The sequence below is a fragment of the Eptatretus burgeri genome, chromosome 2, assembly GCF_056783735.1.
Source record: "Eptatretus burgeri isolate ZD-2024b chromosome 2, Ebu_testis_v1, whole genome shotgun sequence".
In the NCBI taxonomy this organism is placed as follows: domain Eukaryota; kingdom Metazoa; phylum Chordata; class Myxini; order Myxiniformes; family Myxinidae; genus Eptatretus; species Eptatretus burgeri.
Genome location: NC_140962.1, coordinates 131,237,502 through 131,255,574, shown reverse-complemented (window position 1 = coordinate 131,255,574; position 18,073 = coordinate 131,237,502). Strand labels below are relative to the sequence as shown.

At 45.6% G+C, this 18,073-nt stretch overlaps 1 protein-coding gene across 1 annotated transcript; it reads right to left on the bottom strand.

Annotated features, from left to right (window-relative positions):
* Positions 1-427: 427 nt before the first annotated feature.
* Positions 428-17,521, bottom strand: LOC147033149 (beta-centractin). Its single transcript, XM_085871242.1, has 11 exons — positions 17,387-17,521; positions 15,089-15,153; positions 14,760-14,835; positions 13,248-13,373; positions 12,999-13,123; positions 9,336-9,552; positions 7,170-7,262; positions 2,621-2,795; positions 2,450-2,511; positions 2,327-2,367; positions 428-2,069 (listed from the first exon to the last, which is right to left on the bottom strand). The coding sequence occupies exons 1-11, from the start codon at positions 17,432-17,434 to the stop codon at positions 1,967-1,969; spliced, it is 1,131 nt and encodes a 376-aa protein (XP_085727368.1). The 5' UTR covers positions 17,435-17,521; the 3' UTR covers positions 428-1,966.
* Between the last annotated feature and the right edge of the window lie 552 nt (positions 17,522-18,073).

Genomic DNA, 18,073 nt, shown 5'->3' with positions numbered 1-18,073 from the left:
TCTTGTTCCGATTTTAATATTTCATTGCAACCAAACGAAACAAGATGTTATGGATACCCTGCATATGCATACACACACACACACACGAGAAAATTATATGACAAGACAAAGTTTAATTCACAATCTCGTGAGGTTCCATAATCTCACGGGTGATGAAGAGACAGACAGACAGACAAAAGCATTACATGTTCTACAATATAAATATCAAACATCAACATTGAATTGCCCTCTTGCATCATTTATTTATGTTGGTGATTACATCTTACAATCGACTAATTAATTGGGGTTGACAGACAAATGTGACAATTTTTTGCATCACAGCATTTTATAGCAAACAATCCTGGATATATAACCTTTCAGCCGTTTTAATTGCAGAGTGTGAGCAAAAGAATAAAAGAAAAATAAGAAACCCACCATTACAAAGTCACCTGGTTCCAGAATTTATTTGGGGGGGGGGGAGGGGTACAGAAGGAAAAGGAGAAACAGGGGGATGCTGTATAAATAAAATGTTTGAGAAGATTTAAGGGAAGTGGGATGGGGATGGGAAGGGAGGATGAAAAGCATTGATTTAGAAGTAGGGTTCAACGGCTAATGGTACAAGTGCAATATGAGATCAGATAAATTGTGTGCAAGCCCAAACGTTGCTCAAAAAAACTAAAAAAAAGTGGAAAATGGTACCCATGGGGGGAGGGGAAGGGATTGGGTGCGAACAAGGCCAAGGAGTTGCAGCAAAATAATCTTCGAAGAGCAGTTTCTCCACAATCTTAAAATTGAAGTGTTCCACAGAAGCGCAGCTTTAAAAAGAAAAAGGAAAAAAAAAAAGAGGCAGAGATGAAGGAGAGGAGAAGGGAAGCGACAGTGGTAAGAAAGTGGAAAGTTGGCAGAAAGTCGTTCAAAAAGAATGCCTAACAAAACTTGTCGAAAATAGTTCAAGCACTGAGAGAAGCCAAGCAATGCCAAAAAAATATATAAAGAAGTATATTTTACAAAAACAAAAAGTTAGTTTCTCTCCAAACTTCTCAAGTACGACGCAGCATTTGCTTAAACAAATCGAAACGTTCCAAGTCAAAATGACGCAGTTTAATTTAAACATTTCCAACACACACGGAGTTTTGCTTGTCGGTTCCATTCACCGAGCGGCCGGCCAACAGGTGAAGAGGCTGTCTGACGCTCGCTGTCTGGCAACTGGTGACAATGGCTGATTTAACACCCTTTCTCTTCTTGCAACTACCGATGAGGAGCTGGCTGGCGGACTTACAGTCTGACGTGGTGTTTTCTCTGCTTTTTTTGCGATCGAGCTTGTTTAAAAACAAAAAAACAAATTAAGAACACAACAAGTAAAGCCTGACGGGGCAGAATAAAAGAAACAAGGAGAGTGTAGTGAAGGAGATGCTAAAAGAGGCAAAGGAGTTTGGTCATTCAGCCCAATATCGGTTGCCAACCTCATTCTGCATCTCCCCGGTAGCGCTCTATCTCGTGCACCTTATTACATCCATTTCCAATTGTACAATCAGATGATGCAATGAATGTGCGAGCTCCTAATTTACAAGTCTTAACCAATGTAAACAACAACAACAAAAAAAAACTCATAAAACAAAACAAGAATCGAGCGATAACGAGATAAACACGGATACACGTTTCGGCCAGAATGAAAAGTCAAATAATTTAAGCAAAATCGCAAAAGATAGATAGCAAGAGATCTCTTCCAGTCAGACTGACTGACTGCCTGCCTCCATAACAGGTTCTCACTTGTGCGAAATCACCAAAGTTGAACAATGACGAGCTCTGGATAACTGTTTCATCCCATTCGACTTTTTGCCATGACAAAATGGCCGAACATTCTTTTGCAATCCAAGCCAACATCGAGAAGAGGATTATAAAGAAGTAGAAAGCAGACGAGATAGACATATAATAAAGAAAAAGGAAATAAGTAAAATGGGTTCGACAGCCATGGAGGGAACGGAGCTCAGAAGGTCTTGCGGTGTATGGCACGGGTTCCATCTTCATCGTATTCCTTTTTGGAGACCCACATACGTTTGAAGGTGTCCAGTGAGGCAAGGATGGAGCCACTGCAGAAGGGGAGGGATGACAATGAGATAAAGTTAGAAGGTGTAAGGAGTTCGGAGGTAAGAGGTAGACAGAGAGGCATGTGAATACGGCAAAGTTAACATCAACAGTAGCCTGGGAAAGTGTTCTTTCTGACTTTATGCACTCGTCAGAAAGAAAAGGACCATTGGTGCGAATCTAATGCAGAAGCCCACACTTTAAACCTGCTGAGAACGCAGCAATAGCAAAAAACAAAACAAAAGCAGAGGTTTGCACGAACCCGATCCACGTGGAGTACAACCTCTCTTGTGGTGCTGAGATCTGAAAAATATAAAGAAGAAGAGTTACCACACAACAAGCTAACCAGAAACTTTGGTAAACTTAAGTGATGGTGTAACTATACCTTAATTTTGACATCCTTTGGTGCCATCTTCTTTACCTCGTGCAGAAGGCGATCACCAAACCCTGTAGCGGGGAGTTTGTGGGTGTCGTCAATCCCGAGGAGCACTGGTAAGATGGTGGCAGTATACGTTTACATTTATAAATAAGAACCATCTATCTCGTATGTGCAAACCTTTGAAAAGCGTGGACCCTCCGGAGAGAACAATGTTGCTGTAGAGAGTGCGCCTGAGGTCCAGGTCGGCTTTTATTATGGCAAAAGAAAGTACTTCATGGAGCCCCTCGCTTTCCTCCCCAATCAGGTCAGGACGGAAAAGCAGCTCTGGAGCTCTGAACCGTGCTGCTCCAACCTGATTGGCATTGGAGGAGAAAACAAAGGAGGGTAAGGGTCTTGTGAAAATTGAGATGGTAAATAATACTAAAAAATAACTGGAGAGATTTCATAGAACATATTAACCCTCGCAGTCCTGCAAAAAGGGACATGGCAAGGGTCTTTTCAACTCTCGAGAACGATTGATATTGTTGTGGAGTCGGGCGTCGGTTGCGAGCTCGACCGCGAGGTGGAGCAGTAGGGTCGACTCTACCGAACACCCGGAATCTAGATCGTACCTTTTGGAAAACTCCGAAAGGTACGGGTCCCTTACAGGACCGTGACTAGTCAATAAATCAACCACGTGGTACAGGGTTATCTGCCAAACTTCAAAATACCTAGAGGCCCATGTGGCGAGCTACCGAGGATTCACACCCTCGACGGCACGAGCCGTATGCATGGTCGACCCGTGTGTATCCCGAGCGGATGGTTACCGAGGTCCCGTCGGTCCAAATGTACAATTTGCCACTTCCCAAATTTCCCACACGCACCGTGCTAAGCCAATGAAAGAAACATAGAAACTAGCTGAAACTTTTAATGGGATTTATTTATAATGGGGAGGGGGAGTAGCGGGGAGCACACAAGGAGCAGCTATCCGATTATAAGAAATGCAATGTACAAGCAAAAGCACTTATCCAGTTTCTACTTAAAGACGGGGCCCCACAGATATACACAGATACCCAGAAAGAAAAATGGACCTTCCCGCCTCGTGCGGTTTGGCCGAGATGAACGAACCAGACCGGTGTCGAAATGCGACCAGCCCAGCGCCAGCGAGATGCGACCAGCCCAGCGCCAGCGAGATGCGACCAGCCCAGCGCCAGCGAGATGCGACCAGCCCAGCGCCAGCGAGATGCGACCAGCCCAGCGCCAGCGAGATGCGACCAGCCCAGCGCCAGCGAGATGCGACCAGCCCAGCGCCAGCGTGATGCGACCAGCCCAGCCCCAGCGAGATGCGACCAGCGCTCCAGCAGACCAGAGCAGCGTCGAGATGCGACCCATGCTCCAGCAGACCAGAGCAGCGTCGAAATATGCGTTCAGCACTCGAGTGGACCAAACACAATTATCCTTGTTCTTCTCACGCTCATCCCGACAACTATGCTCTCCGCCTGTCAGATCATGCCGCAACCTTATTCCCCCTTGTCCGGGGGGGGGGGGGGAGGGACGCCTCCTCGCTACCCGCTCTCCCTCACTGGACGGTTTTGGCACACAATTCACTTGCCGCCCCCGTGAATGGCCGAAAGAGGCGCCAAGTCCGCTGATTGGACCGGAGGGGCGTGATGGCCGTCGAGGCAGAACGCCCTTCAAACAAGGAGAGTAGTATGGTCCTGCGTGGGCTCCGCCCACGTACGTGCTGACACGCACGCGTGCAATGGTGCCGGTGGAGGATGGTGGGAAGAAGCAAAGGCAGGTGTGTTGTTGTAGTTATCGTTGATGTAAAAATAAAAGAAAACCCTGACTGTCAAAATAACTTCGCAGCACATGTATGTAATTCCCATTAGACACAGGTAGGGGGCCCTAACTAGAAACACACACTTATCGAAATAATTAAGCTATGGGGACAGCTGTCTGTCTGTGTGCACAAGGCTTCCAGTTTCGTAACAATATTAGCTTTGCTCGAGAACTTTGGATGACAACCAAACGAAGCCAATGGGTCAAACTGAACAGTCCAGAGCTGGACCTTCTGCCATCTGTTCTCGAAGAAACCGACGAAGCTGGAATGATGTTTCGGTAAAAGATGCACTAAACAGATCTTTTAAATGAATATAGCTCTGTGGTTGAATCCCTTGGCTCTGTGGTTGCATCATAGAACTGTGAGCAGTGCTGTCAGATTCCAAGCAGTCTGAATCTGCCATCCCCATAGAGCCCCATTCATTTGCTTTCTGGGAAAATGGAGCCCAAATCCATTGTCAGCAGGAAAAAAAAACAAATAGGTAAAGTGCATTACTTTTTGTGGCCCATTCCGCATGACAAACTATATACTGTTGGACACCACTATTCGCAGGGGGATACATTCCTGGAAAATTCCACGAATATCAGGGCATTGTTTGAATGGGAAAGGGGGGATAGGTTCCCTGCGGTTCATGATTCATAAGGGAAACCAAAAATCCAGGAAAAACCCCCCATAACTATGCCCACTAAAAAAAAACCCATGGATACGTGAAGCACAGGGCTGTGAATGTAGAAGCAGGTCACATTTTATCACCCGCGAATACGTCGGGTTCGACAGTATAGCAAGATACTTATTTTGTCAAATTGCAGTGTTTTATGATTATGTAAAATATTTAATTTACCAACAGCAAGCTTTTTGAAAAGAAGCTTCAAACTCCCATTTCAATACCACCTAAGGGTGCTTAAGCCATCGACCAAATTTCAAATTTCATGGTGATCTGGTTAGTTAGCAATTCTGGAGAAGAATATGGTTTTATGTTTGGGACAAAATCCAAGATGGCCACCAATACAGAACAAATGTTTAAAAAAAAAACCCGTCGGATCAGGTTCCAAGGGTGTGCTGGAAACATGCACAGATTGGCATAACCTGTACCATAATCTTTATCTTTACAAAGCGTTGGTACTACCGAAGCAGTTTCTTGGCAAGGGTTATACTGGGTAGTTTTCCGCTGCCTTTCCAGCATTGTTTGCCCATACTCTATCCTCTTAAATGCTGAGCTTCGAGCTAGGGAGCAGCATGGACCATATATATTTTTTAAACCTCACGCAAACACGAAACGAAAAATGGGGTCAAGCAATCAGTTCACTTTGTCTGTCTGTCTGTCTACTGACCTTAGTTGATGATCGAGGAATTAGCTCTGATATTGGCAAGTTGTACGGAATTTGTCCCGATCAAGCAGGCACACAGAGGAATCAGAAAGTATTATTTACTCTGTCTGCCAGTCTGGCGGCTGGCTTAGGATCCTGAGTTTGAGCCCCGTTGGCTGCCGAATTAACACCAGGTGGGGATGACTCAGCATGTCATCCTTCCGAGGTCGGCAAAATGAGTACCAGTATACTGGTAGAGGGGCACAGCATCAGTGGCACAGCCATGCCTCCAAGAAATGATAGCTATCCGGCAGCCAAGTTGCCATACGCAAGAACAAAACAGAACTCTGTCTGCCTGGCAGTGAAACAAAATTGAAAAATCACACCAAACAGGAAAATTACTATTTTTAGGGATGTTATAGGAGACACAAACATGTACGAATCGCTAATGTAACTGTTAGATGGGGTGATGTAATAGTCACTGGGTAAAACCAGGAATTAATATATTTATATACATCCTTAAACCTTTATTGAAAATTTAATCAAATACTTGAACACTGTAAACCACAAATCACCTTCATAATACTTCCAAGAACCCCCAGTTTTGCAGTACTTGTATACATGCTTAAAGAGTGGTGTACAAGACTGCTTCAATAGCATTAAACTTCCAGATTTTTTTGAACTATTCAAATTTTTTCTTTTAATTAAAATTGAAGTATATACTTGAACACATAGAACCTTCAGTTCTATAAACTCTCTAGTTTCCCCAGCAGTGGGCAAGTTTCCCAATGCCATTGGAAAAAGAAGAGGTGGTCTTTGCCCACAAAACTTTTGAAAAGGAAAAATAAAAATAAAATAAAATTAAAAAAATAATTCCGCCTCTCCCTCAACACACGGACACCTGGTTCAGGCCTGGCGCAGACTACCACATGGGTCACAAGGCTGCGACTGCCAAGGCACTCCAGAATCTGGAGGATCAGCACTTGGGGATTAACTCCCCTTTCCGACGTCCACCGGGTCCGGAGCCGCTGGGGCTGCCTCATGACACACCCAGCGACGGTTCCTGACGAGGTTCGCCAGCGCTTTGCAGGATCTGCACCCACCGTTGGGATGTAGTCTGTGGCCCAGCAGATGGTCATTCGATCTCTGAGATCATATGGCATTCCCGGAAAGCGTGGAGCAGAGCCGCCGAAGGGAGTGCGGGTCGGACGCATGATCAAATTGGAGTGGGGGAAACCATCCGAGGAGTCCAACTCCGCCAGGGCCCTCCACCCCACGCCAGCCGGGCCGGGACAAGCAAGCCAAATCAGAATCCCATCTGAAGCCGAAGGTAAGCGAAGCCCAGGCCCACCTGGTTTGCTGGCCAGCGATGCGTCTGGCATTTAGTGGGGCCAGGCCACTACAAGACACAAGCTCAAAGCCACCTAATTGGCAAGGAGCATACAGGAGTAAACTACGGGATCTGGCCGATGAGGCCAACCCGGGGTGAACCACCTAGAGCACTTCGGCGATTCACACATATAATATAATGTTAAAAAATAAAAATAAATTTGACCTCCCTACCCAGTATGAAAGGCAGAGAAAAGCAATTACAAACCTCAATCGTGTTTCCATCAGGAAGAGTGTAAGGAAATTTGTCCGTCTCAAGCGTTTCATCTTTTTGTGGGTTTATGGACAGGTAGCATGCTCGCTGTGGAAGGGGGTTGGGGGGGAGGGGAACAAAGACGACCTTCATTTGATTAAAAAAAAAAGTTTCATTTATTTTCATCATCTCTTTCACAAGAAAATTCTTCAACTTATTTAGAATTTGTAGTTTTACAATGAGACAACCTATAATGATTTGTTAGCGAACACACAGAACGTACAAGGGGAGCAATAGACAAGAGGAGCGGGAGAGGGAAGGACAAAACAGTGGAGAACAGAGACATTAGGAGATCTGTTGAAGGCAGATGGATGGGGTGGGGTGCACAGGGTAAACAAGATAGATATGACAGGGACTTTCAAGAAGGAAAGCAGGGGGTTTCGAAGGAGGTGGGTTTGGGGTGGATTAACTGGAGTAGAAAAGATCAAGGTTTTGGATGGGGGAAGATAAGAGATTGTGGTGTACTGCTGTTTTGAAGACCAGGAGGGAAAAGTGGGATCGAAGAGAGTGTAGGAGTTTGTTCCAAAGGTGGGGAAAAAAGTGGAATGAAACAGTAAAGGTGAGCAGTGATTCTTGATTTTGGTAGTTTTACCAGAAAGGGGTTGCTGATGGACCTTGAGCACCTTGCGGAAATATGGAAGGGGGGGGGACATATCGCAGTCAGAGTGGGGAGGGGAGTGAAACAGAGAGGAGACGGTAGAAGACAGAAACACCACCGACCTGCCTGCAGTGAGAATGAGAGACCCAAAGACAGCCTCATCACGGGAGATACCAATGATCCTAAATGCCTTGGTTTCCACAGCGTGAAGCCGAGAAAGGTGAGAGGCAGGAGCACCAGCCCAGAGGGGAGAGCAGTACTCCATCAGCCTGTGGACGAAAGCTTTGTATGTGGTCAAGAGCTCAGGTGTGCCAAGGAAGGACTTTGCACGGCAGAGCGTTCCCAGTCGGCGACTAGCTTTGGAGGCCAGGTTGGAGTTGTGGCTTTCCCAGGAAAGATCATGGCAGATAGTGAGACCCAGAAGCTTGAATGAAAGGACTTCTTCAAGATGAGTGTTGAGAATGTAGATAGGAGGGGGGGATTCCAGATGTTCCCTTCAGAGACATAGTGAGAGTGTGAGATTTGTCAGGATTGAAAGACAGGTTCCATGTGTTGGTCAAGTTTGTGATTTTACCAGATCTGCAGACATTGAAGAGGCTGCTGATTGCCAATATGAGGGATGACAGATGGTTTGGCAGAGGGTAGAGTCATCAGCAAAGAGATAAAGAGGATTTTTCAGAGTCAGAGAGATCATTGAAAAAAAACAGAAAAACAACAGGGCCCAGAACGCTGCCTTGAGGAACTCCAGCCTGGACAGGAAGAGGGGATGAAAGCACTCCATGAAGGGCCACACGTTGGCTGTAACAGAAGAGGAAGTCTGTAAGCAATGAGTGGAGATGGCCTTGGAAGAGAGTTTGAGCAGGGCAGGGTGCCTGACCATATAGAAAGCATGCGATGTGTCGAGGGATATGGCTCTGATTTCATGTCCGGCACTGAGGATCTCCATCCATTGTTGGGAGAGCAGAAGCAGCATATCCAGGGTAGAGTGACCTGGTCTGAATCCAATTTGATGATAGAAAATCAAGCCATTGGAGAAGAGGAAGGATTTAATGTCTGAAGCGATGATGGACTCCATAACCTTACTGATGAATGGGAGAAGGCTGATTGGTCTGGAGTTGCAGGGATCTGTTTTTGAACCTTTTTATGAAGGGCAGTAATGTTTGCTGATTTCCAAGCAGATGGCAGAAGACTTTGAGCAAATTAGAGGGTAAATACAACAGAGAGAGGGAGAGCAAGAACAGAGAGAGGGAGAGCAAGAACAGAGGAGCAGGTTTTTAGGACATGTGGGCTGATGCCGTCAGGATTGCAGAATCCGAGTCGAGGTTTGGCAGAAAACTTTCCACGTTGTCAGGAGAAAAGGACACAGAGTCCAGGGACAGCTGGGTGTGATTGAGGAAGGTGGGTACAGAAAGCAGTTGTTTAACTTGCACGTAACACTTTGCCACTGCAATGCGAAGAAAGTTCCCATACAAGCTAGACCTCTCCTACCCCCCACTCACATATGATGTCTACTATTCACAAACCTCCTTTATGGTCCGTACAACCTCAAACTCAGCCGAGGTATGAAGATCATGTCCCTCCTTGCGCAAGAGAAGTCGGAGATAGCGGGACACATCTCGACCGGCCACGTCCACACGTGTGATCGAGTGTGGCATGGCAAATCCTTCATATATAGGCACCGCATGCGTCACACCATCACCGGAATCCAAAACGACACCCGTGGTTCGACCTGTCGCGTAGCTGGTTGGGGGAAAAGAGGTCAAAGTGATCGATTATCCAATCCAGTAAGGACATACTGTAAAGGAGCTTCGTGGGAGCAAAACAAGTATCAAACACTTCCAGATGTAGAGAATTCATCACACAGAGATCATGTTGAAATTGATAAAAAGGGGAAATAACTGTACTCAAGGCTGCATTCAATTTCAACTACTACAACGGAATAATAATAATAATAATAATAATAATAATAATAATAATAATACGATGGTTGCAAACATGAAAATTCCAATGAAAAATCTAATGAAAGCATTACATGGCACACATTCGATGGCCATCTACAAAGAACAATTATCTATCGGGTCTTTTCACACATTATTAAACACAAGCTTTCTGGAAAATGATTAGTAGCATGAGAGCAAATGAGAAGACATGAGGAATCATTGTTGGAGATGCAATGGAACCCGATTTGCTACTCGGGTTTCAATTCCCGGGAGGATCAAAAGAGATTCACAATATTACTCTTAGTGGTGTCAGTCAGAGGTATTGTGGAGCCAGCTGTTCAATCTGCAACAATTTGGAAAGAAAAGTTCTGTGGTACGTTTTGCAAGAATTGACCTTTGGAGAGTAACTCGGATCTTCTGAGGGATGGAATAGGCTGAGGATATTAGTAGATTGAGCTCAGCAAAAATAAAGGAGATTAATATGACCGATTCAGGTACATTTGATATAAGAATTTAAGGAAACATAAAAAGATGTGGCATATGGGTAAAATGACTTGCTCTCCCTCATGCACAGATTTATCCCCTCTCGTGTTCAGTTGTCTTACCCTTCCTCCCGCCCTTGGTTTACTGAAGCTTGTGGCGAGGCAGTTGTCCTGAAACAACTTGCCTTTGCTTCATGGAAAGCAAACCCAACTGAGGGCAATCTCAGTTCTTTCCACAAAGCTTGGAACAAGTGTGTATCTACCCTCAGGAGAGCCAGAAAACAACATCTTTCTCATCTCAAGTCTGAACTCTCAAACCTCTCTCCCTCCTCAAAATCCTGGTGGCGTTTAATCAAATCTGTTTCTGGTGTATGTTCCCCCTCCATCCCCTCCCTTACCTCAAATGGCCGCACTGCTGATTCCACACGTGATAAAGCTGAATGTATAAACTCGGTGTTTGCAGCTAAATCTTGTGTCCTAAACCCATCACTATCTCTACCCACTTTACCCAGTCGCACCCAACTGTCCCTGGACTCTGTATCCTTTTCTCCTAACAAGGTGGAGAGCTTGCTTTCAAACCTCGAGTCAGATTCTGCAACCGGTCCAGACGGCATCAGCCCACGTGTCCTCAAAGCCTGCTCTTCTGCTCTTGCTCACCCTCTCTCTGTTCTATTCACCCTCTCATTTGCCCAAGGTCATCTGCCATCTGCTTGGAAATCCGCTAACATCACTGCCCTGCATAAAAAGGTGCAAAAACAGATCCCTGTAACTACAGACCAATCAGCCTTCTCCCAATCATCAGCAAGGTTATGGAATCCATCATCGCTTCAGACATGAAATCCTTCCTCTTCTCCAATGGCTTGATTTCCAATCATCAATTTGGTTTCAGACAAGGTCACTCTACCCTGGATATGCTGCTTCTGCTCTCCCATCAATGGATGGAGGTCCTCAATACCAGACAGGAAATCCGAGCCGTATCCCTGGACATATCACGTGCTTTTGACACAGTCTGGCACCCTGCCCTACTCACCAAACTCTCTTCCCATGGTATTCAAGGCCATCTCCACTCATGGCTCGCAGACTTCCTCTCCTGTCGCAGTCAACGTGTGGCCCTAAATGGAGTTCTTTCATCCCCTCTTCCTGTGCAGGCTGGAGTTCCTCAAGGTAGCGTTCTGGGCCCTGTTCTTTTTCTGGTTTTCATCAATGATCTCTCGGACTCTCTGGAAAATCCTCTATTTCTCTTTGCCGACGACTCCACCCTCTGCCGTACCATCTGTCATCCCTCAGACCAGCAAGCAGCAGCTTCTTCGCTCACTGCAGATCTGGATAAAATCACAAACTGGTCCAACACGTGGACCATGTCTTTCAATCCGGACAAATCTCACACTCTCACTATGTCTCTTCGAAAGGACCGTTTAGAAACCCCCCCCATCCACTTTCTCAACAATCCTCTGGAAGAAGTCTTTTCTTTCAAGCTTCTGGGTCTCACTATCTGCCATGACCTTTCCTGGGAAAGTCACATTTCCAACCTCGCCTCAAAAGCCAGTCGCCGACTGGGAATCCTCCGTCGTGCTAAGTCCTTCCTCGGCCCTCTTGAGCTCCTGACCACTTACAAAGCTTTTGTCCGTAGCCTGATGGAGTACTGTTCTCCCCTCTGGGTTGGTGCTCCTGCCTCCCACCTTTCTCGGCTTCACGCTGTCGAAACCAGGGCATTTAAGATCATCGGCATCTCCCGCAATGAAGCTGAGTCTTTGGGCCTCTCACTCAATCACCGCAGGTTGGTCGGTGGTCTTTCTGTCTTCTACCGACTCCTCTCCAGCCTTGCCCCCCCTGCTCTCTCTGCGATTTGTCCCCACCACATTTCCACAGGGCGCTCAAGGTCCGCCAACAACCCCCTTCTGGTAAAACTACCAAAATCACGAATCACTGCTCATCTTCACTATTTCATTCCTCTTTTATCCCACCTTTGGAATAAACTTCCTCACTCTATTCTTTCCCATTCTTCCCTCCAGGCTTTCAAAACATCTGTTCACCACCACCTCTTATCTTCCCCCATCCAAATCCTCGATCTTTTCTACCCCCGATAATCCACCCAAGCCCACTTCCTTCAATTCCCCTGCTTTCCTTCCTGAAAGTCCCTGTAATGTCCATCTTCTCTTCGCCATGTTCCCCGTCCCATCCCCATCCCTCTCCCTTCCACAGTTCACCTAATGTGTCTGTTCCCCACTGTTTTGTCCCTTCCACTCCCGCCCCTCTTGTCTCATGCCTCCTTGCTGTGAGTTGTGTGTTAGCTCTCATACGAGCCTCGACCAAGGTATACAAAAAATAAAAAAATAAAAAAATGACTTCTTCATTTGGACAAGTTTTGTGGATAGCTTTGTACAAGCAACATCTGGAGGTTGTACAACTTATCTGCTCACCCCCATGCATAAGTCTTCGCTTGCCCAAATACAGACTCATTTTTACAATACAGAAAGGTCACTGTTAGGGTTAGGAAGGTGTGCTCGATTGTACTATAGCACCTGTTTATTTCTAAAATGCTGAACTCCCGATACAAACATCATCCGAACAATGACACAATGGTTCAAAGAACACTTTAAACTCTATGTGAAATCATCCTGATCAAAGAGACAGATTGGGGTGAAAACAACTTCCATCCACCTTCAGTGGATTAAAAAAAAAATTTAACGGTAACAAAAGTGCAAGATGATAAATGAACACAAAGAACAAAACGGAGAGAAAAACGACAACAACAGAAACGCACAGGCTGAGAACTGCCTGCATTGAGATGAAGAGTGCTGGTACATTGAAAGTCTCGAAGAAAACCTCGGCTGCTCGCTCTCGGTTCTTCCGTGGATTTAAGGGAGCTTCTGTCAGCAGGACCGGGTGCTGCGATGGGTGAGTAAACACGACACAAGGCATCACATGTGTTTCCTTCACACCTAGCTCTAGCTTCGTCTCAAAGCACACCACACTAGTCTGAATTCAAGGTCGACAGGATCCACAGCATTACCTCTTCTGAGAAAGTTTGCAGCTGTTCTTTTGAGTACACATATTGCCAGATTCTCTCCATGTCGTTCCAATCTCGGACAATCCCATGTTCCATTGGGTAGCGGATTGTGAGCAGTCCTCGATGTTCCTGTTGAAGGAACGGTTGGGGTGGGAGGGGGATACCGACTGTTGGTCATGTGATTCTTGAGCTGACATTCTGTCTGAAGGTTTATCTATTACAATAAAAGATGATGATCCAACAAGCACAAAACAATTATTTGGGTTTTGGGGTTATTATGCCTTCAACAGTCCCAGAAATGTATCTGCAATTGCAACATACAATCTCACTATGTTCTCCTTTCTCAAGTAAGTCTTCATTCTGACAATTTTCTCACAAATCTCCAAAGCAGCTTCCAACCTATACCTCAAAGCAATTCCTCCCAATGTGCTTGTACTTTAAAAGTGGGGATCCACTTCCAGAAGCCATGACCGCAGACTGGTAGCATAAATAGTTCATCCAAAAGAGCCACAGAATGATGGATAGTTCTGAGAGGGCAACAGTGCTCGAGATCCAGAACTTATCGCACCCTTTGTGGGTCATCATAAAACATGGGAATTTTTTTTTGAAACAAAAAGATCTCAAACTGAATATATTGCACAACTGGAGGTAACTCGAACACTTCATCTCACTACGAGTAAAATAATGTCGGGAGACCTGTTGGTCTCTACTCAAGTAAGGTGCTCATTGCTCTTAAAGAAACAATAAACATCTCGACAGTTTGAGAAGTCGAAGCTTCTGGAAGTAATGTACTTGCAACAAACATCTGTCTTGGGTTTTAATCCCTGGAATCTAAAATTAAATTCTTACATTACTTTCATAATCATCATGTACCATGCAGGCCCTATGGAGAGCATTGGTGCTGCTGAAGAAGTTGCTCGGCTACAATCCTGGTCAGGTCGCCACTCCGACTCAGGAAGTTAGGGCAGAAATTGGCATTTGTTCATGGTGCCGGAGATAACTCACCTACTCCTAGCGAAGGAAATCGTGGGATCTTTAACGTCCAACAACTAATGCCAGGAGACGGGACGCCCATTTAATGTGTATCCGAGGGACGGCACACACGTTGATGAATCACCCTGCCGGTGAAACTCCAGGAGTGCTTATAGCTCGGCGGAGATTCAAACCTACGCTAGAGGAGAGTGTGCGTACCTCAAGACCGTCCTGACAACCCTACATTCTTTACAACATGGAAAGGTTCTTTCCAATAGCAGCTTGCCATGTAAATGGTTTAAAACATTAAAAAAAAAATTTCAAGGGCTGAACTTTCAAACCAGTCGCCTACCCCTCTCCTACCCTCCCCCCCCCCCCGGGCCAAACCAATCAGCTCATTCCCCTTCTCTGCATATTCAACTGCCCACCCCCACCCATTCCCAACTAACACTTCTTTTCAACATTTAATACCTACAATTCTATCAACTCTGGAACAGAAGCATATTCAAACACGAAGACAAAGCATTATCGTTGATGTCTCACCTCAGCTTTCGGTCCAATGAAAATATCACCCTCGAGAGCACCAGCCATGACCCGCACATGTTTGGGCCGTCCAACACTATGGATTACAGACAAATGCCATGAATATACAGCAGGAAATGACAAACCTGTTACCACTACAACAGCTTTGGATAAGAAGGCTTAATCCCTGACTAGTAGGGAGGCCTTTGACATGGTGATGTGAACAGTTATTTCAATGTATGCTCACATAAAGAAATAACTATTCATGGAGAAGGATTGTGTTGAGCAGAATGCACAAGATATACAGTATACAACCTGCATGCAGGCACAAAGCAGATGTATATACGTACAAGTTAGGGAAGTGATACTTTGGAATCTGATCTCCAGCAAATCCAGCCTTGATTACTCCAGAACCCTGGAAAAATCCAGACAATCACAATTAAACAAGGCCTGCTCCTCTCCCACCACAGACAAGTCGGTGGACTCGAGCCGAGAAGTTTTCCATCACTTCATTTGTGGTCTGGCCCCACTCATCCGCTCAGCTATTTGTCACTCACAGACCAGACCAGGCCAGACTCACTCTGCTAGCAACCCAAACCTTGTTGGCCTCCCAAAATCCAGGTTAACTAATCACCTATCATCCCACTCCTCAATCTCTTCTCCAAACTATGGAATCTCGAATCTCAAATCACAGACGGGCCAGTGGCCTTTGATCACCTCCTTTCTGGTCTTGCAACCTCTGCCCTCTCCTTACTCTGTCTGCCCTCCCCCTCCCCCAGATTTTTGCACGGCACACAGTCTACAAGCAACCCACTTCTTATGAAACTCCAAAAATCCAGGCTCACTTTTCTCTTACCCGTAAAATCAAGTCACTCAGACTGTTCAACACCACTATTCCCTCAAACTTCAAAACAGATGTTCATCACCACCTTAGGTCACCCCATCCATACCCATGATGTTTACTACCCTCATTAACCTTCCCCATGCACAGCCCTCTCCTTCTATTCTTCCTCTAAGTGCTGTTGGTGTGTTTGTCCCCGACCACAATGTTCGTCTTGCTATCCCATGCATGCGAAGCAAAAAACAGGGTTAAGTAATTGGTTCACATCTGTCTGGCTGTCTACAAACGCCAGTTTATGATCGAGGAACAACCCATATTACATTGAACGTTAGATTTTGAACACAAATCACTAAAAAAAAGTGAACCTGAAGTTTATCAATACTTTGGTTCCGAATTTGGCCCGATCGCAAACGCGCAGACAAGATAACTTTTTAGTCCGCCTACATGGCAGTCAAGCAAAATTGAAAATTATTCAAAATGGGAAACTTACCGTTTTTTAAAAGATGTTATAAAAGGACACAAACAACAGGTACGGTGAGCTAATGTAACGCATTAAATAAGGTGGAGTAAAAGCTGCTGCATCAACCGCGGTAAACTTCAAAATAAAATTTTCAACAACCTTTGAAATCTATATTTTATTTCAATCGAATTATATACTTGAAAACTGTAGAACGCAAACTGTCGACTTTTTGCCACTTTCAAAAGCCTTCCGTTCAGCAGAACAAAACATGCGGACATTGTGTACATCATCATGACCAATCGAATTTACCGCCCGTAGACCCTGGCAACGTCCTTGTTTCTCAAGACTTCGCAGGGTGAAGGTGTCCTACTACATGTTATGGTCCATCATGTGTGTTCCATCCCTTCCACAAAGCCTCGACTTTGTATCCAAAAACAACCAAAACTAAACTCACCTCCCCAAATACATTGTCCTCATTAACCCTTTAAAAGTGGACAACCTTCACCATGACACGTTATCCCCCATTCTTATATCCCAGACCTTTATTCTCACCGACTTTCCTTTTCTTTCCCTTCTCATTTACCCTGTTTGTACACACGATCCTCGTCCACCAAGCCAACTTGGCTCCTTCGTCCTGTCCATGCACCAAATCGGTTTGATCCTTGTGTCCCCATTTCTCCCCCTCTCTGACATGTAAACTCTCCTTGCTCCGTCCGTTCATCCACGGACATCGATCTCTGTACAATCAATCAATTGATCAACGACAACCTTAACGAGAAGTAGCAAAGCACAACAGCAGCCTTCGACAGGAGGACCAAGTCGGGAACAAATGCAAGGGATGATCACGACTGAATGAATCGATACACGTCATCCATTATAACTTTGGAATCATCAGAGATTCAGCCATAAATGAATAAATCGATGGAATCCCTGATCGTTCGCTTTCCACACAATGATGAGGATTGAGCTTTCAGGAATGAGCATCGAAAGGAAAACAAACGTGAAAAATCCTTCATTTAAAATTGACAAACGACGCGACAATAGCGCTAAACAATCCTCAACATGGAACAACCATTATTATTATACATCAGGATGCTTTCCCTGATGTAAGATTCCACGGCAGGAAAATTCGGGAATCACGTCTGGGTGTGGTCACGCAAGGCCGAAGGAGAAGCCTGGGCGGGAAGAGGCGTCACCGAGCCGGGTTACGATTCTAGGAAAGGCCGTAGGCTCGCGGCGACGAGCTAGGCCGCGACGGTAGTACGTAAACATGGAGCGAGCCGAGAGGCGCGCACGGCCGCGGAATCTCCTCGAAGCGAGATCTCTCGGACGTGGTGAGCCGCTCACGTTATCAATGACGACGGGTTGATTCGCGATCACGTCGTACGAGTCCATGACTGGCTCGAAACGCCAGACACCTCAAGGAAACTACGATCATAGCGCGCGCATGCGCAGTGAGGATGACGTCGATCGAACACGGCGATCCTGAGGTAAAGGAAAATAATTAAATAAATAAATAAAAAATCTCTGCTTTGTCAAGGGTCTCCTTTGGCTGCGCGCGAATCGGCTCGCTGTACGAAAGCAAGTCCGTAGATAATTTAGGTCCACGGGTATGGAAACTTCTTCTTGTGTGGGCTGCCGGGGAGCTCTCATTTTGTTGGGGCGCGATTATACCGCCGATGCCGTGCCCCTCTAGGCCTATACCAATACACTCATGGTCCTCATTTCGCCAACCTCGGAAGGATGACAGGCCGAGTCAACTCCACCTGGTGTTAATTCAGCTGCCAACGGGACTCTAACTCAGGACTCTATAAGATCTCAAGTCAGGGACACCCTAACCACTATAAGCCACCACCAGGCTTATCTCACAATGGTGAAGACTCAATTAAAAAATTTTCGTGTCCGGATTCGGATGTTCACCAAAATCTCATAAATTTCTCCTTGCCAGTTGTCACACATCCAACCTGTCCAGCAAGTTTCATCCGAATGCATCTACAACTTTTTGAGATATCCTGTTCATAAAAAGACAAACTG

What these genes read in the sequence shown, in the direction of transcription:
- LOC147033149 (XM_085871242.1), bottom strand. Translation starts at nt 17,434, where the DNA reads ATGGACTCGTACGACGTGATCGCGAATCAACCCGTCGTCATTGATAAC. An exon ending in ATGCAGGCAGTTCTCAGCCT is followed by an intron (nt 9,553 to 12,998) that starts GTGCGTTTCTGT and finishes TCCCCCAACCAG; the next exon opens with CTACGCGACAGGTCGAACCA. An exon ending in TTGTACGGACCATAAAGGAG is followed by an intron (nt 7,263 to 9,335) that starts GTTTGTGAATAG and finishes CCCCTTCCACAG; the next exon opens with CGAGCATGCTACCTGTCCAT.